At 36.6% G+C, this 24,248-nt stretch overlaps 3 protein-coding genes across 4 annotated transcripts in view; 1 reads left to right on the forward strand and 2 right to left on the reverse strand.

The window, feature by feature from the left end:
* PAICS (phosphoribosylaminoimidazole carboxylase and phosphoribosylaminoimidazolesuccinocarboxamide synthase) overlaps positions 1-1,786 on the reverse strand; it is a 31,140-nt gene extending 29,354 nt beyond the window's left edge. For both annotated transcript variants that reach the window (XM_036853575.1, XM_036853576.1), the window contains exon 1: positions 1,768-1,786. The gene's annotated coding sequence lies outside the window, so the exon portion shown is untranslated. The remainder of the gene's footprint in view (positions 1-1,767) is intronic.
* The window catches only part of PPAT (phosphoribosyl pyrophosphate amidotransferase), a 37,660-nt gene that overhangs the window by 1,674 nt on the left and 11,738 nt on the right, over positions 1-24,248 (forward strand). The window contains exon 2 of the mRNA XM_036853577.1: positions 20,669-20,735. Within this exon, the coding sequence (XP_036709472.1) occupies positions 20,669-20,735 (67 nt within the window). The remainder of the gene's footprint in view (positions 1-20,668; positions 20,736-24,248) is intronic.
* LOC118895969 (zinc finger and SCAN domain-containing protein 20) lies at positions 4,160-12,211 on the reverse strand. Its single transcript, XM_036853578.1, has 4 exons — positions 12,038-12,211; positions 10,812-10,901; positions 5,564-5,635; positions 4,160-4,743 (listed from the first exon to the last, which is right to left on the reverse strand). Exons 1-4 carry the CDS (start codon positions 12,195-12,197, stop codon positions 4,331-4,333), a joined length of 735 nt encoding a protein of 244 aa, XP_036709473.1. The 5' UTR covers positions 12,198-12,211; the 3' UTR covers positions 4,160-4,330.

Below are 24,248 nucleotides of genomic sequence, written 5' to 3' on the forward strand. Positions count from 1 at the left end.
TAGAGTTGCCTGATGGTCTGTGAGAAAGAAATGAACTGACCTTGAATTTTTTTTTAACTATTTATTTTTTAGCTAAAATAACTCAGAAAGTTCATCCCAAGATCTCCTCTTTAAATGTGTGTGTAAAGAAAAGGGGGGTGATTTTTTTTTTTAATGAATAATTTTATTCCTAATTACATGCACTTTTCTGCGGTGGCTTTTAAGTGAAAGGATTATGAGATAAGATAATACAAGGTAAGGGCAATAAAAATGTGATTACTACATGATGATAGAGAAAATTAAATGGATTCTATCAGGCTGCTTATTTGATGGAGCAAGTATTTGTTAAACTGTAGTATTGAAAATTGACCTTGTGATATTTTCAATAACAGTGGCAAGAAAAACAGTAGCTTCTGGGAAGAAAGGTGTTAATGGAAAACTTTAAATTTTTCTTGTGTAGGCATAGAATCATTAAGGTTCATTGAGAGGGCTGGTTCTTGCCCATAATCCTATCCAATTCAAAATTTTAAATTAGCAAAAGTCCTCACCCTTTAGGGGAACTGATTCTGATTCTAAGAATATGAAACTTCTTTATGCCTAGAAGATAAAATCTTCTGCTTCTCTAAGCTCGTAGGTAGGGGTCGAAGGTTAAGAAATAATGCTTTTAATAGGATGGTTAAACAACAAGGTCCTACTGTATAGCACAGGGAACTATATTCCATATCCTGTGGTACCAATAACGGAAAAGAATATGAAAAAGAATGTATGTGTATGTATAACTGAATCACTTTGCTGTACAGCAGAAGTTAACCCAACATTGTAAATCAACTATACTTCAATAAAATAAACTAACAAAAAATGTTTTAATATAGCATTGAATCAAGGAATGTCAAAATTAGAAGCCTAGATAGGTTGTTATAGTTTAATATAGAGTTAGTTATATACAGTGTACACTGGCAAGTGGTGGTTTGTTGCAGAAGGCTCTATCTACCTCCTCACCCTCCTCCACTCAATGGCTAGTTTTAAAATAACAGCAACAGGAGTCAACTGATTTTTTTTTTCCCCGTTTTTGATGAAGGGGTTTATGCCTTACACGTTTTCTTCCTAAGACATGGAATCTAGAAGGTGAAATTTCTATCACTTTTGCATTGTATTTGGTTCTGTTTTTGTCTTAGGCATAGACATTTAGTGTCAGGGATAACAGAACACCTGAAAGTTGTAATGTTATGTATTTTATATATAAAAACAAATGGAGTATCAATTACTAGACAGTCATGTACTGGATGCTTAATTCAGATGGGTTCGTCCAGAAGTACTTCTTTTTAGTAGTCTGGCTATTTGCAGATTTATACCATAGCTCTACTTTCTGTCAGGGGGACTTTTCAACGTTAAACTAACTAGTTGTCCTCTTCAGCTGTAAAATTGTGTGTGCATGCTTGTTCGTGCCAGATTCATATAATCACCAAGTGCTTTTTCAGCCCTAAAAATGTTAGTTCAGTGGTTTGCAGAGTTCCGGACAAATCACACACCCCCTCACAGATCAGAAATCATCTTTAAACCACAGTCACGTTTTATGGAGACTAGAATGACATGGACATATTTGAAGATTCCATAAAAGGAATTACTAAAATTTCATAGATTTATCCCGTGAATCAACTAGTTAGCCTTTCCTTGGTTAGTTAGGAGATGAAAATGCCTTTCAGTGAATTATCATTTCCCTGGGTTAGGAATTGAACCCTACAACTGATAAACATTTTCATACTTTTTCTAAAAATTTATGACATTTACCTGATGAAGTTGGGTCACGTAGGGGGTCTCCTGACTGCAAAAACATTCTGTACAGTCTTTTGGTTCTGTTGTTCTTTGAGGAAACTGATTTGCAGTGATCTCAGGAGCAGTTTTCTTAAGAGATACTGCCGCTGGTTCTGCAAACAGAGTATATAATGTATCACTAGAAAGGCACTTGCGAGATAGAGAGATGCACTCAGACCAACCTGGGGAATTAGTTCCCAGTTACCTTCATTTAGTTTGTTGGAAAACACAGGAGTAGATTATCAGAGGACTTGCTTTGAGTTGCATATTAAGGCTGGAGTTAACTTTTTGATTTTTATCTCTTAGAAATAATGACCAGACATGTTACATTCCTATAGTGTTTTACACTCCCTTAGTTGGAAAAGTGACTTATCCCCAAAAGGGTCTTAAAGTACTACTGCTTTGTCATTCTGGTGAGTATTGGGAACAGCCTCTTTAACATAAGACTTGAAACCTAGTCCCAAGTTCGCTAGTAACAGTTTGATCTTGGTCAAGTCTCCTTAATTTCTGAGTCTGGTTTCTTACCTGTTGGGCTAGACTTATGTATTTTAAAGGTCCGGTGCACAAATTCAGTGTATTGGGAATTATACTTTTGTGTGGTTAATCCTTAGCAGTTTCCCTTTACAATAGCGTATCCATTAAAGGGCATTAAGAGAAGGCAAACATGGGGCAACTCGTCTGATTTGTAATTTATGTCAAAAAGTGGAGAATAAAATCTTCAGCTCACTTGAGGTATAAGCATTGTTGGCAGGGCTGGGGGGCAGTGGCTTCCTGCTATTCTCCAATACTTTATTCAAAAAATATTTGTTGAGCTCTTCCTGTGTGTATGCAAGGCACTGTGATAGACACTAGGAATACTGTACTACACAGGACTGATGTGGTCCCTGCCCCTCACAGAGAGGCAACGGAGCAACAGCACAGACTTCTCTATGCCTCCATCTCCTCCTCTGTAAATCGGGGATGATGATGACACCTATACCTCATAGGGTTGTAGTAGGGATTAAATGCGTTAATATATAAAGTGCTTAGAACAGTGCCTGGATAGATGCATACCCAGTGACCCTGCATCCCACTCTTGGGTGTATACTCCACAGAGGTGCATACATATGTTTATTGGGAGACATGCACAAGAATTTTTATAGCAGCATTATTCATAGTAGCCCCAATTTGGAAACATTGGATAAAGAAGGTAGTGGGATGTACGTTCCTATAATGGAAAATTCTACAGCAATATAAAAGAACAAACTCCTGCTACAAGTAAAATCATGGATGAATCTCACAAACAATGTTGTGTAAAAGAAGCTTGACATGAAAAAATACATACTAAAGAAAAAGAACATACTGTATGATTCTAAAACTAATCTGTGGTGATGGAAGTCAGAATATTGATAACCGTTATGGGGGCTAAGAGGATGATTAATGACGAAGGGGGGCCTCTAGGGTGCTGGTAATGTTTTATATCTTGACTTGAGTAGTAGTTCCATAGATGTCTTCACTTTGTAAAAACTGAGCTCTTTAACTATTTATGTGAACTCAAAACAATTCGATAAATTATAAATCTATATGCTAAAGTTGGATCATCATAGAGATCCAGAGAGATGCAGTCATTTGCTCCGTGTTGAATTTTTCGGGTAGAGAGACTAGAACTCAGGTTTTCTGAGTCTCAGACCAGTGCTTTTTCTTATATTCTCCGTTTTTCTTCTCTGTGCTATACTATACTATGTTACCTTTTCTGATACTTATAATGGGTCAGTTTGGAATTACAGCTCCATAATTAGCTGGCTTCTGCGTTTGGCTTATTTGTAGAATTATCAATACTAAAATGTTACAGCCATTGCTGGCTACCTTTGGAGAAAACCAAAATTCAGAACTTACTAGTTTGTGGGGGGTTTTCCTTTTATACCCTAGTCTTCTAATAGCAATCACTGAAAAGTGTAATTTAAAGGCTCACGATAAATGCATAGTTGTGCAGAAATTTCTGATCTGGGAAAGTTTCTGTTTACTTTCTTACTTGCACTCTTAATAAGCTATGAAAGAAATCATTTTTCAGCATTTTTTGCTCTCACACAGCTCATAAACAATGTAGTCTAATTTGTCAAGGACAGGAATAACCATCTCTTATCAGGAAAAAGCTACAGAAGTTTTTCTCAGTGTGGAAAAAGTTGGCATTTCTCAGACTCTTACCATCTTCATGTGCTTTTCTCTTGATGCTCAAAGTTCTTGGGTTTTTGGTATGACTTTCAAATAATTCTTAAACAAGAGAACATAGGAGAAGAATCATTATATGACATCGTCTAAAATACTTTAGTCTTCAAGCATTCAAGTACACTAAAGTTAGAACATTTAAGCAGTTGGACAGATGAAGAAATGAGTTTAAGAATTAGGAATATTTTGGTACAAGATTTGAAAAGACATTGAAATTCTTGACTTATATTAGGTATGTGATTTATAATAATTTAGGGGGTCATTTGAACATAAAATAATGTTAGGAATTTATTATTGAAGAATTTCTTGCTAAGTTAAATGCAAAGGGGAAAGTTTATAGTATTTTCATTTTGAAAGGGTCAATTCCAAGGTTACCATGTTTCCATTTGGCAGTTCTGAGAGATGGTTGTCCTAGGAGGCCATCAACTTCTTCATAAAATCTCATTTTTCCTTGAGGGTTGCCATTTTTCTTTTGTAAAACTCTGTATTCATATTTTAAATTTTTGTATTTGGTACGACATTGTTTCCAGTCTCTGTCTATTCCAAACTGCATTAGTCTTCTGGCGATTTCCTCAAATATTTCTTTGTTTCTTGTGGCCCCTTCAAGCATTTGCTTAATTTTTTCGTCAGACCATATGTTTATAAGTGCTCTGACCTCATTGTCACACCAGTGTTTTCCAGCCTCTGTGTCGCTCACTGTTATAATCTGTAAGTGACTTTTAGCATCTTCTAAAGGAATATGATTACCTATGAATCGACATGAGTTACAATTATTCAAACTTTTAGATACATCCTGTATTTGAATATCATTCATTTAAAACAACCTGGATTGATGTAAAGCACTGAGAATTTCAGTATAAGGGTCAATTTTTTTCATATATTCATATGCAAACAAAATATTTTTTAAATTATAAGGCAGACTAATCCCCAATATTAGTGAGAATAATTTAGCTGCTTTTCATCAATAGGTATTCTTCATTGGATATTTATGAATATGGAGAGTCTCTGTATTTACAGATTTTTTTAGTAAGAAGTGGGAATAGGGACTTCCCTGGTGGGGCAGTGGTTAAGAATCTGCCTGCCAATGCAGGGGACACGGGTTCGAGCCCTGGTCCGGGAAGATCCCACATGCCGCGGAGCAACTAAGCCTGTGCGCCACAACTACTGAGCCTGCCCTCTAGAGCCCGTGAGCCACAACTACTGAAGCCCACGCGCCGCAACTACTGAAGGCCGCGCACCTAGAGCCCGTGCTCCACAACAAGAGAAGCAACCGCGATGAGAAGCCCGCGCAGCGCAACGGAGAGTAGCCCCTGCTCGCCGCAACTAGAGAAAGCCTGTGCGCAGCAACGAAGACCCAACGCAGCCAAAAATTAAATTAATTAACTTAAAAAAAGAAGTGGGAATAGACATTTTCTTTACTCCCTACCATATTCTCTACCAACTCAGGTATAATGAGGCATTTGGGATAATACATAACGGAGATCTTCCCTGTAGCTATTTAAACTGGTATATATTAGATTTTCAGTATCAAAAGAACCTTTAAAATTCAACAATGTATATGCTGTACCTGACCCAGTGATACTGTGCAGTGCTGTAGGGCCGCCCACCTCTTCTGAGGCAGTACTTACAGTGTCTTCCTCTGTCAGAAAACAAACAGTAGCAATTTAAATTTGTTGTTCACAGAACCCTAATCTACTTTTGCAATTGAAGATTGTGCTGAAAAAGTAGTAAGACTGGATCCCAGCATCAAAACTGTAACCTCAAAGCCAGGAATATTTGCCATCTGTAACCAAACTTTAAGATGCCCTTATAGGATTCACCACCAACACCAAAATGTTGGAAGTGTTCTGCCTTAAAAGTCTCAAGGCAGTATGCTCTGTTTGGGAGTATGAAAGTGCTTTGTGATCCAATTTGGTAACGTCTATCATTGCTACATTTTAATGCCTGCCAAAGTGCTCTTATATCTCTTTTTTCATTTGATCCTCATTTTAACTAAGAATGATCCTTATTGCAATACATATAAAGGAATGAAAGACTCATAAGATTTTAAGTGGTTTTAGCAGTTTTCACATTCAGATGTTAACAGCAGACAAGCGATAAATATTTTAAGGAACTTAAAATGCTTAGCCCGGTAAATATAACAGGGATTTATTCTAGTGGACCAATATATGTTTAGGATGTTTACAAGTCAGATGTTTGTAATTTGGGGAGAGCTCCTCATATGGGTATGTTGGATTGTTATGTTGAAGTACAGCAATGCTGTGACACTCTTCTTTTATCCCAGCTGTACTTTCCTATACACTGGGACATTTTTTTAAAAATCTATATTACTAAGATTAGGCGCCTAGTTGCTTGCAATCATTATTGTAAAATTAGACAAAGGTTTGTATTAGTAGATCTGCGAGGCAAAAATGTAGTTAAGAGGGCAGTAAGCATATGCAGCAATGGGTATGTGGAGATTTACATCAGGATAGGACCTGATCTTCTTATTTAGGACATGTCTGGACTATGAGACTAGGATGAAGTTTAGCTTCTGGCAACCTCAAGACCTCAAATGACAGGCTGTACTCTGGAGCCACATAAGGCTACCTAATAAGCTACTTTTTTAATTGAAATTTTTATTGAGATAATTATAGATTCACATGCAGTTGTAAGAAATAATAGAGATCCCTTCTAAACTTTGCCAAGTTTTCTCCCATGGTAACATTTTATAAACCATAATATTCTGTTACTTCAAGGATACTGACATTGGTACAATCTGCCACTATGATCCTGATTTCCCAGATCTTATTTGTACTCATTTGTGAATGTGTGCATGTGCACTTGCAGTGTGCATTAACTTCTATAATAATTTTATCACCTATGTAAGTTTGTGTCTTTGCTATCAAGGTCAAGATACTCAACAGTCTCATCAAAAGGTTGCCCTTTTATAACTACACCTACCACCTCCTTCCTTGCCCAAACCCTTCCCCTACCCTTGCCCCAGTGGTTACTTTCGGAGAGCCCAAGTCCAAGGTAAACTTTGAGCTCGAATCTCATTTCAGCAAAACATGAATTTATACTTAAGTGAACATTTTACTTACGTGACTAAAACTGTCAGTTCCTAGGCTGAGGCACACGTTCTATTCCAGGAAATAACATTTACAGAGATTAGGTATTATGTAGAAATTTTGAGTAATTAGTTCTAGACAGTAAAATGTCATATGTGGGGGGGAGGGAGGAATTCCCTAAATTTAGTATCTTTTAAGGAAAGAGGAGCATTTAGTTTCTGTTATGTCCACCCCAACTGTGTGTACGGCAATTCAATTCTGACACTAATTGCCCAGAATTAGCATCAGACTCTGCAGTTTTAAGGACTCAAATCTTCCACAAGACTGCCTTTACTTCACATGCCGGCCACACTTCTGGCTGCCTGGCTATAAATTCAGGGGGTGCCATGACCTCCTCAGATTCCATAAATTTGCTAGAACGACTCTTGAACTTAGGAAAGTGCTATACTTAGGATTACAGTTTTATCATAAAAGAACTCGGGAACAGCCAAATCAAGAGGCACGTAGGGCAAGATTTGGGAGGGTCCAGGATGCAGGATGTGTCACCCTCCCAGCGTATCAGTGTGTTCATCCAAGAAGCTCACCTGAGCCAAAGTTTTCATCAACATGATTGATTTATGGCATGACCTACCTCCTGGAGGTCAGGCTGGGCCAAAATTCCAACTCTGATCACAAGGGTGGTTTTTCTGGTGACCATCCTGAAGCTACCTAGAAACCCACCCTGGATCACCTCATTAGAATTAAAAACAAAAACAAAAAAAAAAAACCCAAAACACTTCTACCACTAGAAATTCCAAAGGTTTTGAAACTGTGCTAGGAACTAGGGGCAAAGACCAGACATAAGCTTTATTTTGTCACAGCTTTTTAAAAGTTTATTAAAGTATAAACAGTAAGAATTAGAAAAATGACACCTTTTTAATTAACAAGTTGCCTGTGTTTAAATTTATCAGCTTACCTACGTCTTAGCTTTTTTTATATACTTATAATTTTTTAAAAGTTCTCAACACTGTTTCATATGACTAAAGTACATTAGAATATATAACAATTTTACTGCTAAGTTTATCCAAATTGTATACAAAATATACAGAAGTGTTTAAATATTCCATTTTAAGGAGAACTATAGACTAATCTTCAGTCTGTTAAAAGAAATAGATGAATTGGAGAAAACGAAATGCTTGGCACGCCTTTTGAGATACTAACAATAGATACTTTAATGCCCTCTGCTGGCCATCACGTTGCTAATTTTTGTGAAGTTGCCAGGATAGTGAATATTTTAATTTTGGAAATACATTTTACTACAGACAAAAGGAAAATAATCTTAAGATTATTCTTAAAAGAACCATGTAGTCTTTCACATGTGATTTTTAGGCTGACGGTAAGAGTGGCCTCTAATAGGATATATGTGCCAGTCTCTACCCCTCTGAGTTGATCTACCTGTGACTGTCCTGTACTAGAAAGCAGTGACTTCGGCCAGAATGCCAAGGTATTGAGGTATTCTACCTCATTTAAATAGCAACTGATATGGAGATTCATTAAGGCAATTTAATTTCTCCATATTCAGAAGAGACAGGTAGCTAGCTGATAAGATTGTCAAACACAAATTTCCCTTCAGACAACCAGCCCTTTGTCCTGCGGTAGCTTTCTGATTCCTTTTATCCTCTGTTGCCTATGCTCAGACAGGGAGAAAAATAAATTTATTTAAGATCCAAAGAAGTAGTTATTCAGTTTTCATGGGCCATTTCTTTTTACTTATTTACTTAGGCATAGCCTAAGAGTTCTATGATTCTTTCCAGTGATTAATTTCTTCATATTTCATTGGTCATACATTTTTTAAGTGATAATTTGCTGGAAGTAGCTGATTTTTCTACCCCGAGTGGAGTCAAATTGGATTTTATGTATTACTGTCTTCAGCCATCTGCTGGTATTATTCTCTAAAACCATGACAACCTGGCTGTGCTTGATGATCTTCTCTAAAAATACAGGTGCCTGAATCCACTCTACAACACACACTAAACCAAAATCTCCAGGAGTTCTAAGTTGGGAACTACTTAGTTATCCAGAATTCAGGGGTCCACAGCTCTAGCTGGATTTTTATTTGAAATACGAAAGAAGCTTATAGTATACTTTTAAGGTAGGAAAGTGTTACTTTTGGGAGATCGGTTTTATGACCAAGTGTCAACATTAACAATATGGAGCAATGGCAACTCCGATAATAATATTTATTAGTAAAATGTATAAAAACAAAATGAGGTGACCTCTACCTATTGATGTGAACTTTTTTTCTAAAGATAAATATCCATGTCTTTAACCTCAACAGAACAATCTTCCAAATAGTGGACTGGCAACTTGTGCATCAAGAGGTATATATTGCAGGTGTGCCTAAAATTCTTGCCTATTTAAATTGTTTTCATACGTATTTAGCTGCTGAGATCCATGTGGGTTTATACCTTTGCTTTTATTTTCATCTGAAAGTTTAAAATAGCATTATTTCTAGAATGACTCTAAACATCCTGTTTCATATTTTCTAAATATATTCCATACTAACATGTAAACATACCAAACAACTTTTTAAAACCTATCAGTTTACATCCGACTTAATATTTTCCTTTTACATATAAAAAATTATCTTGAGGTGTTGTCCTTAAGTGAGTTTTCCAGAGGACTAACAAGCTTACATCTTCTGAATGCTAATGTTTTTAACTTTTTTCATGGAAATCCTTCTGCCTTATTAAACACTATACGTAGTAATCTGACTTTAACTCCTAATGACAAGGGCCATTGCAGTGATACCTTTAGAATCCTTAGGAGCACAGAGCTTTGTTTACTTTTGTTGTCTCACTCTAGTCAGCTGCACATTCCTGTCTAGTTAGTCTCCTTAATTTCCCTCCATTTACACCTGTCAGTGTTCTGGCAGCTATCCTTTTCTCCCATCAAGCTTTTTATCTCAAGTTTGCCAAGACCGTGGGGCACCTGATTTTTTAATCAGCATTGGTCTTTATACTTTCCAAGGCTTTATGAAGCTTTGGACTGAAAGACTACATACAAGGTCTGTGATGGCTAGGCTTCTGCTTGGGGGCTTAGTGATCCCCTCTTCCCCCAATTTTGGTTTGTGTAAAAGGCAAACCATCCGAGAGGAAACACACACTCTTCATCCCCTTACTACCCTATACCCCAGGGCAGTGGTTCTCAAATTTGAACATATATCAGAATCACCTGAAGTACTTAACAGATTGCTGGGCCTCACCTTCAGAGTTTCTGAGTCTGGATGGGGCCCAAGAATTTGCGTTTTGAATAAGTTCCCAGATAATGCTGATGCCGCTACACTTTGAGAACAACAGCCTTAGGGAACTTTACTGTCATTAATAATTTCCACCTTCCATTTCTGTATTTTGGAAATGTATTATCCAACAGTACTTCATAATGTTATAACATTCTCGTATATGTTCTTTTTTTTTAATAGATCTTTATTGGAGTATAATTACTTCACAATACTGTGTTAGTTTCTGTGGCACAACAAAGCGAATCAGCCATATGCATACACATGTCCCCATAAAACTCATCATGAAGACCTCACCCTTATGACCTCATCTAAACCTAATTATCTCCCAACGGCCCCCATCTCCAAATGTAATAACAGTGGGGGTTAGGTCTTCAACATACGAATTTGGGGGTGACACAGTTCAGCCTGTAGTAGCATCTTATAATAACATCTTATGTATTTTGTCACAGACCAAAAACAAAAAACAAAAATGAATATTGTTTTACCTGTGCCAGGGCTTTGTCTCATATCTGTCTCTCTTAGGTCTTCTGACATATTACTGACCAAGTCGTCTTCAGCTGCATCTCCAGCAATGACTGTATGAACATAGTGGGATATATGGTGGTTTGTTTTTTATTCACTTTCAGATTTGTGTTTTAAGTTCTGATATATTATTTTCCCCTTTAGAGTGAACCTGATACTAAAAACTATGGTTGTTTACTTTTCTGTAGCTTAGATTCCCCGTCCTTAAACATATTTTTTAGTCTTAGGTCACTATAAATATCTGGTGTTACAAATCTCTTACTAGGTCTTCTGACATAAAACTGACAGTCATCTTCAGCTGCACCTCCAGCAATTACTGTATGAACATAATCAGGCCGCTGCTGTTGGGCTACTTGATCACCAGTTATTTTACATTTTAATTTTAATGGGGGAGATGTATAGTTCCCCAGCAGACCAGTTTCTTTTCTTGTCCACCAGTGAAACATTTTAGGACTTCTCACCACCATTTCCCAATCCTAACTCTCTATCATTTCCCTCTCTTTCCCCTAGACACACACTCATACTCTTAAGAATTAGGACTGCATCATTTAATGATGTTAAGATCTAGAAACATTATGTTTGGTAGAGGTCTTTAAGAACGTCTTGTCCAGTCCGCCATTTTACATAGTCAGGTCTAGAGGAGAGACTTGTGAGTTCAAAGTTCCACAGAGACTGAGTTAGAACTTGGATTTCCTGACTCCTGGCCTAGAACTCATGCAGTTTATTTCATGCTGTCTGTCAAGTCTTTGTGTATATTGCATCTCAATTCTTTGGGTTAAATTCATTTTGAAGAACTTTATGATGTGTCCCAGGACAACTCACACTTACATTCTCACAGGTTTTGTATTTTTCTAAGTTTTTCACTGCCCCTTTTCTGTTTACTCATGATTTTACCACAACTAGTATGAAAATTTGCTTTAAGTTCTGCCATCTGGAATTGCATTTTTGCTTTATTAAAATTGGTCTTTTTAAACTTCTAGAAATTCAAACTTCTTTCCTCCTTCTGTGTAACTCTGTACTATTCTCTGTGTTCTGATCAAATATATGTGAAATCTGTTTCATGATAAATTGAGCAATTAGCTTGTTGAATAGCAGTTAATGAAACCTATTTAACTTAGACTGTATTCATGTATTGACATTTTTTTATATGGTAGCATGATGTTAAGATTACTTTTCTTTGCCTTCCTACCTGTCTGATCCTCTTCCATTTTTACATTGGCACATCCTGTGGCTTGCTTTCCATCGTGGGATTCCTGTTCTTGTGAGTTTTCTGTTTTACTGTGTCCCAGAATAGCATCCAACTCAGTAAAAAATTTCATACTCTTAGTCATGCCTAGGTCTTGAGCCATTCTTACAATCTTGTATTCATGTTTTAAGTTTTTGTACTTTGTTCTGCACTGCTTCCAGTCTCTCTCTATTCCGAGTTTCTGAAGCTCGGCAGCAATTTGTTCAAATATCCTTTTATTTCTCACTGTTCCCTCTAGTTGTTGTTGTATGCCTTTATCAGACCAGATGCCTATTAGAGCCCTGACTTCTGGCACAGTCCAGTGTTTTCCTCCTTCATTTGCTACAGCTGGAATGAAAGTTGGATTATTAGGGGGTTCCATTATTGGTGTAGAGTTACCTGTACCGGGTGGGGAGGGAAACAGATATATGGGTTACATACGTCAGCTAAGATAAATAATTGGATGCAACATTAGTAAAGGAAGTAATTTTCTCTGTAGGAGATGGAATGCAAATCGTAGCTTAGCTTTTCTCTTAAACTAGTTGGGAAATGGAAGTACAGAACCTGAATCTGTTCCTTACCGTGACAGTGACTGGCTTTAATAAAGCTGTGTTTTTAATTAGTTACATTTCGATCAACTTTCTTCTCTATCGTTTCTTTCTCTTCCATTCCACTCCTTTAGTATGTGGGATGTACGTTAGTATATAGTGAAAGTCGAATATATAATTTTGTAATATTTATTTGTCAAAAGCAATAAATATAATTACATAAGAAAACAGCTTGTTGAAGACAACTTTTTCATGATAGGTGTGAGCAATTTATCTCCTTCCCATGCTTTTTCTTTATCTAATGGTTTCCATTTGCTGCATATCAGAATCTCCTAGGGAGCTTTTATAAACCACTGCCCTCACCCCTCATCCCTGGATTGTGATTCTAGTGTGCAGTTCAGGGTTGAGAACCAAGAATATTCATGAATGAAGGGCTTGGAAGAGGCACATTAATAACTGGTGCTTCCTACTCTTTGTGAAAATAAAAGATGTCCCATTGGTTAAAGACCAAATGCCAAAGTGAAATATTATATTCTTTCAATGCAAGGAAGTGTGCCAGAAATTTCATAATGCATTAGGCAGAATGTCTCCACTTAGTTATAAATCCTTTAATAACTTTGTATTACATCTCTGGTACAGTTTTGCAACTCGTTTTATGGTAATGGCATTACTTGACATTATATTGGTTATTTAACAACCCATTATCTTGTTTTTCTCAGATTTCATGTTTAATAAAAAGGTAGTTCAGACCTCAGCATCCATAACATTACTCATTAAAAAACACTATCGTATTTACTTGAGGTACGGAGTTGTTTTTATTTTGTGGTGTATTTAATTTCTTTTCTTTAAGATGCTTTTCAGTCTTTTTCCATACTTGGATTAACTTTCAGTAAGAATTTAGAAGCAAGAAGGAGATTTATGTTGACTTTTTGGGTGAATAAAATCATCCTTGACTTCATTATGGATTTGATATTATTTACTTTCAAATATAAAATTCTGGTTTTCTTAGACCCCAGGAATGCTGAAGTCATATGCTCATTAAATATTAGGCACTTACTATGTGTAATTTTGGCCATCAGATTCCTTACTATGTTTAAAGAATAAAGATTGGAGGTTTGAAGGCTAATATTTCCAGGCAATTTACATTTTGTTAAGGAAATCATTTGTTTTAGAAATGATTTTTTTTTTTTTTGTATAGGTTGGTAAAAAAGAGGGAAACATAAATTAATCTTAAGTGTTTCTACCAGGAAAATGCATCCATTTTCTCAGATTTGAAACCAATCTTACTTTCCAATTTGAAATTGGATCAGTTTCATTATATATTTGGCCCACCATACCATACCTACCTAGTTCCATTGGTCTGACATGAGAAACCAAAAGTAAAGGATTTCCTGGGATGTCTTCCTTGTCTACTGATGTAACTGACATTTTGCCTGGAAAGAGAGAATTCCTTTTAGAAATAAGTACGAAGGAAAATTAAAATTGGATTATAACTGATAATGCTAATAGTTTGAGTTGAATTTGTTCATATTCATGAAGGATTATAGATTTAGGGTAGATGCTTTTTGTAATAGTGGTATAATATGGTTTAAATATTTATGTACATAAAGAGAAATCTAATTTCTTCCATCCCATTGACATTTTGAACTTCCACTAGAATTGTTTGCTTATTTTATAAGTTTCTAGAGATGGTTGTAGTTAATTTTCAAATTAAATTACATCTTTAAAATGAGGTATTTTCTTTTTTTTGTATTTTAGGTGCTTTAACATAGTTGGCCCTTTAAGTGATACTGGTAATGTGAGAGAGAAATCCTGCAATGAGATAATCAGAAAATCTTGTTTTATTGTCATATATGGTCAAATAGCTGAGTTTGTATGTGTCTTATGTAACTAGTTGATGGATACATACTAAACTTTCCAGAAATTAATCTAAGTTTTGCTTAAATGGACCAAGGAATGTACCATTTAAAAGAACCATGCCAGCCTTGAAATATGAAGACATCCTTCCTTGATCTCCTTATATCATTTTCACATGTTTTTCTAATTTTGTTTTACTGAGTAACAGAAATAGCATTATATTTTACATTAGGAGATCAAATGTTAGGTATGATTTTGATGGTGTAAACATTCATTTTAAAATCACTATTCACCATTATAATTACAAGGCATTACATTAAAGAATAAGAAAATGAATGCTATTTATCATCTTAAAGATTATACTGGGGATTCTTATATTAAAAAAAAACAAGTGAAAAATAAGGGAAGTATCAGTGTTTTCAAATGGCATAATTATATAAATTTAAAACTCAAAATAAAAATTGTCAGTTTTTAAATCAAGTTTCATAATTATTTGAGGCTAAATTGCAGTTAGGGAATGTTTTGGATTTAGTTGGGAATATGGGAAATAAAAACCTGAAGTTACATAAGAATTCTCTTTAGAGAGAAGAACAAAAGATATTCATATCCCCAGGTAATTTAACAACTGAGCTTGATTAGAACAGCAAGGAAAGGTAGGGTTTGCTATTCTGTTATCTGCTTTAGGGCCTACTTTCATTTACTGAAAAGGCCCTAGAGCTGAACATATAGATGGGGGGAAAAAAGAGAAGCTCTCTCTCCCCAACTTCTTCAGGGGATTTCTCTTTTTTTTCCCTTAGGTTGGTCATTCCTAGCATGAATCCCAAAATTGTATGTCGGGGCCCCATGGCATGGAGATTTTAAACTGAAACACTTAGGTCATTATTCCTAATGCATTTGTATATAGGAAGAGGAGGGAAAGAGAGCGGAAACTTTCTTTCAGTGAAGGAATATGATTTGGCCGCAGTCAGCCAAAGGTATTCTGAGGTTGAGGATAATTACAATTTCCGGAACATGAAGCGTCTTAGAATTTGTATTTGGGTCTTTTGCCAAGGCTCAGTCAGACTACCTGCTGCCTAACAGAGGGGACCAGATCCTCTGTCCTTACCCCTTGCATGAATGCGGTTGATCCCAACAGTAGAAAAGGCACGTTCATTTCCTTCCCTTCCTCTTTTTACCCTACACCAATAAAAATTCTACTGCTTCCACCAAAAACACCAGAAGACATTATAAATGAATTAGACCTGGAGAAAGGAGAGCTTTCTAAGCCTTAGAAAAGAAACTATGTGACTATGTTAAAACTTTCAACTTTTGTGGGTTTAATAAAAATCAGCCAAACTTGTAAGGCGAAAGAGGTCATGCAGATTTTTCTAAGACCTCAATTGACATGAACAGTCAATTTGTAAAACTGAATAAATATGTAGGAAAATGTTCCACAGCACTAGTAATTAAACAAATGCAAAGTAATTTATTGCATACACTGTTGTACTCTGTTCTTTATTAAATTAGCATACTCCATTATTTATTAAATTAGCAAAGTCTCTCCCCCTTTCAACCTCACTCCATAATCTTACTTGACAGGGTTCTATAAAAGGGACAGTCTCATTGTTAAAGTACAATTCTTTTGGAAAGCAGTTATTTTAGCAATATGTTTCAAAGTAATTATACCCGCCCCCCCGACCAGAAATTGAACTCTGATAGTCTATCCTAAAGTAATAATTTTAAATATGGACAAAAGATAATTGATTGTAGGGAATTCCCTGGCGGTCCAGTGTTTAGGACGTGGCGCTTTCACTGCTGGGGCCCAGGTTCAATCCCTGGTCAGGGAACTAAGATCCCGGTGTGGCCAAAAAAAGAGAAAGGTAATCGATTGCAGCATCCGTTACATAAGGGGGCAAAGACCCAAACTCTGGTATATGCACTCAATTAAATATTATGGAACCATTAAGTAACATTTAACCCTAAATTATGGTCAATTCTGGGTATAATTTAAAGATTATTTTAAACGTAAACAAAATGCTAATTTTTTTGTAATTTTATAATTTAAAAAATTGTATAAAAACAATCAGTGGTATTGTGGAAGATAATGTGAGAAGGGCCTGAAAACTAGGGAGGCCAGTTAAGAGGTTATCCTAATGTTCCATGCGATGATGAAGTTCTGGATGGTGGTAATGAAAATGGAGCAGAGAGATAAATTTATGAAACACATCAGTAGATTTTTTTTAAGGACTTAGTGACTGACAAAAAATCAAGGTTGTCTCAAACATTTCTATTTAAGTGACCAGAAATACAGTGATAGTAAGGTGGAAGCAATTTGTAGGAGGATCAGTTTTGATGGGGAAAGAGAGTTGGTTTTAGAACTGGGTGTTTGACATACCCTAAACATACATGGTTAAGGTGTATTGTGGGCCCTCTGCTTATGAGTGAAATGGGGAGTTTGGAGCCATGCAAGTAGCTGAAAGGGCTAGAAGGTCCCATTAAAAGTGGAGATACTAGCATCACATCTTCATTACGCCAATCTGTGGTTAAATCAAGGCCTTTCAGAAGCTCAGTGAGTGATTTACTTATTGTTAATCAATACTTAAAGCATTTAGATGATGATGAGTGCAGAGTGATTAACTGAATAAAATAATATAATTACTGTTTAACTTGGTAATGACTGCAAAACTTTCTCAGAATTTGGTTTGGTATTAGAAGTGTAAAGGCAGTAAGCTGGGTGGATTTTTTACCAAAGGATTTTATTATTGAGCTTTAAACACGAAGTTCAGATAACCCAAGTTAACTCAACTGTAATCTCTCATCTTTAACCCCCCTTCTTATTTGGTACCTTTATTATACCACTTACCACTTTCTTTTGGGTTACATTTATTCACAGTTCCCTCCTTTCTGTGGTTATATCCATGAATGCATGTAACTCACTGCTTTGCACACGGTGTACACAGACAGTAGGTATTAAACAGATTTTGAATTGAATTGAACAACTCTGTTCTTAAAAATAGCTACTCTAAGATTTTGGCCGTGGGAGAAATCTCATTACTGCCATTGATTTTTCCCAATTTGCCTAGTGATGCATTCGGCTTTCACAGTGAGCAAATTCTATGTAAATAGTGTTGGGTTTAACAACACAACAGCTCAAGAACCTTGTTTTAATAAGGCATATATTATTTTGCAGATATTGTATTTTTTGCAGATTAAAGGTTTGTGGCAACCCTGTGTCAAGCAAGCCTGTTAGCGCCATTTTTCCAACAGCATGCTCGTTTCGGGTCTCTGTGTCACATTTTGGTAACTCTCAAGATATTTCAAACTATTTAATTGTATCATGGTGATCTGTGATCAGTGATCTTTGATGTTACTGCTACAACTCACTGAAAGCTAAAATGATGGTTAGCATTTTTTTAGCAATGAAGTATTTTTTAATTAAGGTATATACATTGGGTTTTTTTTTAGACCTAATGCTGTTACACATTTAATAGACTACAGTATAGTGTAAACATACTGTATATGCACTGTGAAACCAAAAAGTTTGTGTGACTTGCCTTGTTGGGATATTTGCTTTATTGCAGAGGTCTAGAGCTGAACCCACAATATCCCTGAGATATGCCAGTATTTAAATCATTTAATCATAAATCATTTAATCTATCAAATCTATTTGTTTTACTTACTGTTAAAATGGAGATGTTCTTCCAAACAAGTATTGAAGTTCTTTATCAGTTATTAGTACTTTAGTGCTTTTATTTATAAATTTAGGAAAATGGGAACATAATATAGAGCAGAAAGTTCTGTCTTATTTGGAGCTGTGGGAAAACAACAGTTGAGCAATATTTTTTTTTTTTCACGACTCATAAAATTAAGACTTAAAATATTTTCAGAACCCAATCCATTTTCCAAAAACTGCATCAACATGGGTAAGGAGCAGTTGGCAGTAGCAGTTGGTGTCATTTTAATGTGTTTTTTCTGTATTTTACAGATTTTTTAAATGGTTGGCATTAAACTCTTTTTTAAAATTATTTTTTACCTTGTGCAAAATAGCATATACATAACAGGTCAGTTATTTTTCTCAACGTTGATATTTCAGGCTATATTTATCATATGGACTCAAGTCTGGTTCTTTTACAGTTTGTTAGGTAAAAACAAAAGAATGGTACTTTTTCTTTTTACCTTCAGTGATCTCTGGAGCTGTACTTTGGCTCAGCGTTGCCAGGCACCTGTCATTTGCATCTTCCTCTGTTAATTGTGTGGCAGGTTCATACTGCAGGATCGCATCCAAATCATGGAAGAACTTCATAGTTTTAGAGCTGTCTCCAGAGTTGTGGGCATATTTAACTGTTCTGTATTCATATTTGAGATTTTTGTACTTTGCCCGGCACTGTTTCCAATCTCTGTATACTCCTAGTGCTTGCAGCCTTTTAGCAATGTAGATAAATATTCCTTTATTTCTCAGTGTTCCATAAAGTTGTTTTCGTATATTTTTTTCTGCCCAGATACTTAGCAAAGCTTTAACCTCTTCCTCAGTCCAGTGCTTTCCTGCTCCACTCTCCATGTTGAAAGTGACCTGGAAATGATTCACTATTTCTAGCCAAGGTTTTGTTTCCTAGGAAACCAGACGGCTGGTTGTCAATAAGCTCTGAAGAGCTGAAAGGATCTAGTTTAACTGGTTCAAGCTGCCTGAGGGGAGTAACTTGAGAAACTGCCAAATAAGCAGGCTTTGTGATTAAAGAAGCCTGGACCTAAATGATTCCTAATGTTATTCATTTCAGCTTTAAAGGAAAAATTACCCTTGAGAGGAAAGGGAAAGAAAACTTTTTTTGTGTTTATTTCTAGTTTACTATATGATTGTTGATTTTTTGTTTGTTTGTTTTGGAAATGGTTGGCAGAGGTTCTTTCTGCCCTAAGGTTTATGGCTAACATTTTTATTTCTCCTCTGATATGAATCACTTAGTCTTTGAACATTGGTTAACTACAAACCACATCATTTCACTAAATAAATAAATCCTAAGTCACAAATTATTCATTTATATAGGCTGTAGAGTATTATGCATGTCTGTTTTCAGCATAATAGTTCATAGTATTTAAAGCATTGGTAAGCTTTTAGTAAAATTTAAAGCATTTAGTAAAATCACTTCAATTTTAATTTTTTAGATTTTTACTTTGCAAGTACATTTAATATTGTAGTTTTTCTTGTCATTAAAATGTCTGAACAATTACAATTTTGGAAAAGATCCTTTTTACCAAATAAATCATGTATTGTTAATGTATACATACATATTATGGTAGAGATTTACTTTTTATTTCTACCCTGATATATATTCTTTGGAACAAAAATTTGTTAATAAACATCTAGTATTTATAGCACTTGTTCAGAACTATTAAAAATTGTTGAGCACTTTGAACCTTTATTGTATCTTTTGAGTTTGTACTCCACTGTGGTGCAGATCCTCTAAGTCTTACCAGTGTGTTACCCTACCTAGCTAGAAGCCTAGCTTCTGGCTTTCTTTGTATCATCACCTAAAAATACTAATGCAGGAAATGAGATACAGAGTGCCTCATCAGCTTGGGGTTTTTTGAAGTAGCATTTATTTTCTGAAGACAAAAGTGATAGATATTTGTCAGAAAAAATTTGATGAGTGCAAAAAGCAAAACAAAACAAAAAAATAAATTTTGTTCATAATTCCAGTACCCACAAGCATTTTACCTGCTATTTTATTTGGAGCTTTTTATTTATATCTACATACTCAACCTTATTTAGAGGTCACATAATACAGAGGTTAGAAGTACAAGTTTTGAAGTCAGATTGTCTGTGTTCTAATCCTGGCCGTGCCACCATTCTCTGTGTGGCATTAGACAAGTTACTTCTGTTTCTTTAGTGTTGTCCTTTTCTGTAAAATGTGAATGGTAATCATAGTACCTACTTCAGAGGATTGTTTTCAAAGCCTAATAAATTAGATCATTCATGTAAATGCTTAGGACAGTGCCTGGCATATTAGTTAGAACTCAGTCTCATCTGCTGCTATTGCTAATTGTTGTCATTGTCATCATCATGACATGATGTGGAAGTGGCACTAGTGCTAGTAGCATTTACTGTGTTGTCAGACTGAGTTCATGGATGTTATTGAGAAAAGTATGTTTCATAAAAGTCATTAAGAAGCTTATCAATGGGGTAAATTTAACAGCTGATACCTTTTTATATTCACAGGGGTCAGGAGAGTGCTGGTATTGTGACCAGTGATGGGAATTCGATACCAACATTCAAAACACACAAGGTATAGTTAAGCATTAAAAAATGTTGAGTATAAAGGTAACAATAGCCCAAAGATAACTAGTATATAGTGGTGAGGGGAGGAACTTTGAATAAAAATAATCTGTAATTAGAAGTATAGTTGACCCTTGAACAATGCAGGTTATGGACGCTGACCTTCGTGCAGTCCAGTATCTGCATATATCTTTTGACTCCCCCAAAACTTAACCACTAATAGCCTACTGTTGACGGGAAACCTTAACTGATAACATAAACAGTTGATTAACACATATTTTGTATGTCATATGTATTATATACCGTTCTTACAATAAAGTAAGCTAGAGAAAGGAAAATATTATTAAAATCATAAAGGAGAGAAAATACATTTACAGTATAGGACTGCCTTTATCGATACAATAAGCTTATGTTGTCTTTTTACAAGATAAATTCTGTCGGTACCTATGTTAATGTCTTAATAATATAGAACACTGTATATGTTATATGTATTACTAACACTAGACCTCAAAAATGAAAAGATAATGTGAAAAAATTCATATTTATAGGTATAACAATTCATGCATTGGTAACAAAGAAGCAGCAATATGATTGCTTTATGGCTGCCTAGCCTATACACTAATAAATGAATCGTTATAAAATATCACTCACTTTATGCCTATGTAAGGATGGGCTATCCACTTTAATACCGGTCTTGCACATGATGTTGTACACGATGACTACTTAGGCAATGGTGATGGTGGTGACACAAAAATGTCTCATATGGTTTTTGCTGTACAGTTACTAGATTTTCACAAGAAGACTCTCACACGTCCACAACAGATAAGTTTATTAACTGTACAGTATGTTGATGATTCACTATTCATTAAGTGGAAGTGGATCATCATAAAGGACTTCATCCTAGTAGTCTTCATTCCTAATGAGTAGGCTGAGGAGGAGGAGGAAGAGGAGGGGTTGGTCTTGCTGTCCCAGGTGTGGAAGAGGTGGAGGAGGTGGGAAGGGGAGGCAGGAGAGGCAGGTACACTGTATGTAACTTGATGGGAATATGTCATAATTTCTGTCTGACTTTTTTGCTTTTTTAATTTCTCCCAGAATGTTTCTATGTGGTACCAATCGTTCCACGGTTTGCTTTAGTTTCAGTGCCTGTATCATAGAAGGGTCCGTGTTGTAAAAGAAGTCCAAAAAGAGTCTTGAATAATCGGAACCCTACTGCCAGAGTGTCAGTTTGTTTCTGGCGCTGCTTCTTCTGTGTCTTATTCCTCATCATCTGGCACTGGTTCGAAAGCACTCATCTCCACCAAGTCATCTTCTGTTAATTCCTCTGGTATGGTGACTGTTAGCTCTTGAATTTCTCCAAGATCCTTATCTTCACCTTCATCCCACACACCTTCATCCCATCCCATTTTTATTTATTTATATATTTATTTTTATTTTTTTGCCATATCCACAATCTTTTTCATGATTTCTTTGACTGGTTCTGTCGTAAATCCTGTGAAGTCGTGCACAACATCTGGACACAGTTTTCTCCAGCAGGAATTTATTGTTTCGGGCCTGACGGCTTTTCCAGCTTTTTCTCTAACAACAGCGGCATCTTCAGTGGTGTAATCCTTCCAGTCTTCCATGATGTTCTTTCTGTTGGGTTTGTCTTCCATGGCGTAGACAGTCCTCTCCATACAGTACCTTGTGTAATGAGCCTTGAAGGTCCTTATGATCCCCTGATAGGGAGGCTGAATTAAAGATATGTTTGGGGGCAAGCACACCACTTTGACCGCTTGGGTCTGACCGTGTTGAACTCATGGGGTTCTGGGTGGCAGGGGCGTTGTCCAATATCAAAAGAACTTTAAAAGTCAGTCCCTTACTAGCAAGGTACTTCCTGACTTCAGGGATAAAGCATTGATGGAACCAGTCCAGAAAAAGTGTTCTTGTTGTGCAAGCTTTCTTGCTGTACAACCATGAGTTAAAAGACTAGCAGCCGGACTTCCCTGGTGGTGCAGTGGTTAAGAATACACCTGTCGGGCTTCCCTGGTGGCGCAGTGGTTGAGAATCTGCCTGCCAATGCAGGGGACACGGGTTCGAGCCCTGGTCTGGGAAGATCCCACATGCCGCGGAGCAGCTGGGCCTGTGAGCCACAATTACTGAGCCTGCGCATCTGGATCCTGTGCTCCGCAACGAGAGGCCGCGATAGTGAGAGGCCTGCGCACCGCAATGAAGAGTGGCCCCCGCTCTAGAGAAAGCCAGGGAAGCCACAACTAGAGAAAGCTCTCGCACAGAAACGAAGACCCAACACAGCCATAAATAAATAAATAAATAAAAATTTGTTAAAAAAGGAATACGCCTGTCAATGCAGGGGACACGGGTTCAAGCCCTGGTCCAGGAAGACCCCATATGCCGCAGAGCAACTAAGCCCGTGCACCACAACTACTGAGCCTGCGCTCTAGAGCCTGTGAGCCACAACTACTGAGCCAGCATGCCACAACTACTGAAGCCCGCACGCCTAGAGCCCGGGCACCGCAACAAGAGAAGCCACTGCAATGAGAAGCCTGTGCAACACAACGAAGAGTAACCCCTGCTCTCCACAACTAGAGAAAGCCCGCATGCAGCAACAAAGACCCAACACAGCCAAAAATAAATAAATAAATAAATTTATTTATTTAAAAAAAAAAAAAGACTAGCAGGTGCTGTTTATCTTTTCCCCTCAAGGCTCGGGGGTTAGCAGCTTTATAGATAAGGGCAGTCCTGATCCTAAACCCCACTGCATTTGCACAAAACAGGAGAGTTAGCTTATCCCTTACTGCGTTAAATCCTGGTGCTTGCATTGCTTCACTTCCTTACTGATAAATGTCCTTTGTGGTATTTTATTTCCCACAGTAGGGCACTTTTGCGTTAAAACCTTTTTTTTTTTTGCGTTAAAAACCTGTTCAGGCAGATATCCTTTCTCCTCAATGATTTTCTTAATGCTGTCTGGGAACTTGTCTGCTGCCCCTTGGTCTGCAGAAGTCACTTCTCCTGTTATCTTGACATTGTTTAAGCTAAATCTCTTCCTAAAAGTATCCAGCCATCTTTTGCTGGCATTTAATTCTGCAGCTTTAGATCCTTCACCTTCCTTTTGCATTGCCATCATATAATGACCTCACTTTTTCTCGAATCATATTAGATAGGTATGCCTTTCTTATAACAATCATGCACCCACATAAAAGCTGCATTTTCAATATGAGATAAAAGGGTATTTCACAAAAAGTGCAAGATTTTTGTGCCTGCTGGTGTAGCTGCAGCAACGGCTTCACATATTTCCTTTTCTTTTTTTTTACAATGGTCTTTATGCTGGATTCATTTATCTTGAAATGGTGGGGCAGCCGCAGCTGCAGACCTCAATCTACAGTAGACATCAAGCAATCCAACTTTTTCTTGTAAAGTCGTGACTGCTTCTTGGGAGCACTTCCAGCATCACTAGTGGCAGTTTGTATGGGTCCCACGGTGTTACTCAAGGTTTACGGTATTGCAGTAAAACACGAAGAAAAATACG

The sequence above is a fragment of the Balaenoptera musculus genome, chromosome 5 (assembly GCF_009873245.2).
Source record: "Balaenoptera musculus isolate JJ_BM4_2016_0621 chromosome 5, mBalMus1.pri.v3, whole genome shotgun sequence".
Classification (NCBI taxonomy): domain Eukaryota; kingdom Metazoa; phylum Chordata; class Mammalia; order Artiodactyla; family Balaenopteridae; genus Balaenoptera; species Balaenoptera musculus.

Bases quoted from the DNA above. Each gene is read 5' to 3' on its own strand.
- LOC118895969 (XM_036853578.1), bottom strand. From the start codon at position 12,197: ATGGCTCAAGACCTAGGCATGACTAAGAGTATGAAATTTTTTACTGAG. The intron at 10,902-12,037 runs GTAGGAAGGCAA...ATGTTCATACAG, and splicing joins AATGGAAGAGGATCAGACAG to TCATTGCTGGAGATGCAGCT. The intron at 5,636-10,811 runs GTAAAACAATAT...GTTTTCTGACAG, and splicing joins GAGACAAAGCCCTGGCACAG to AGGAAGACACTGTAAGTACT.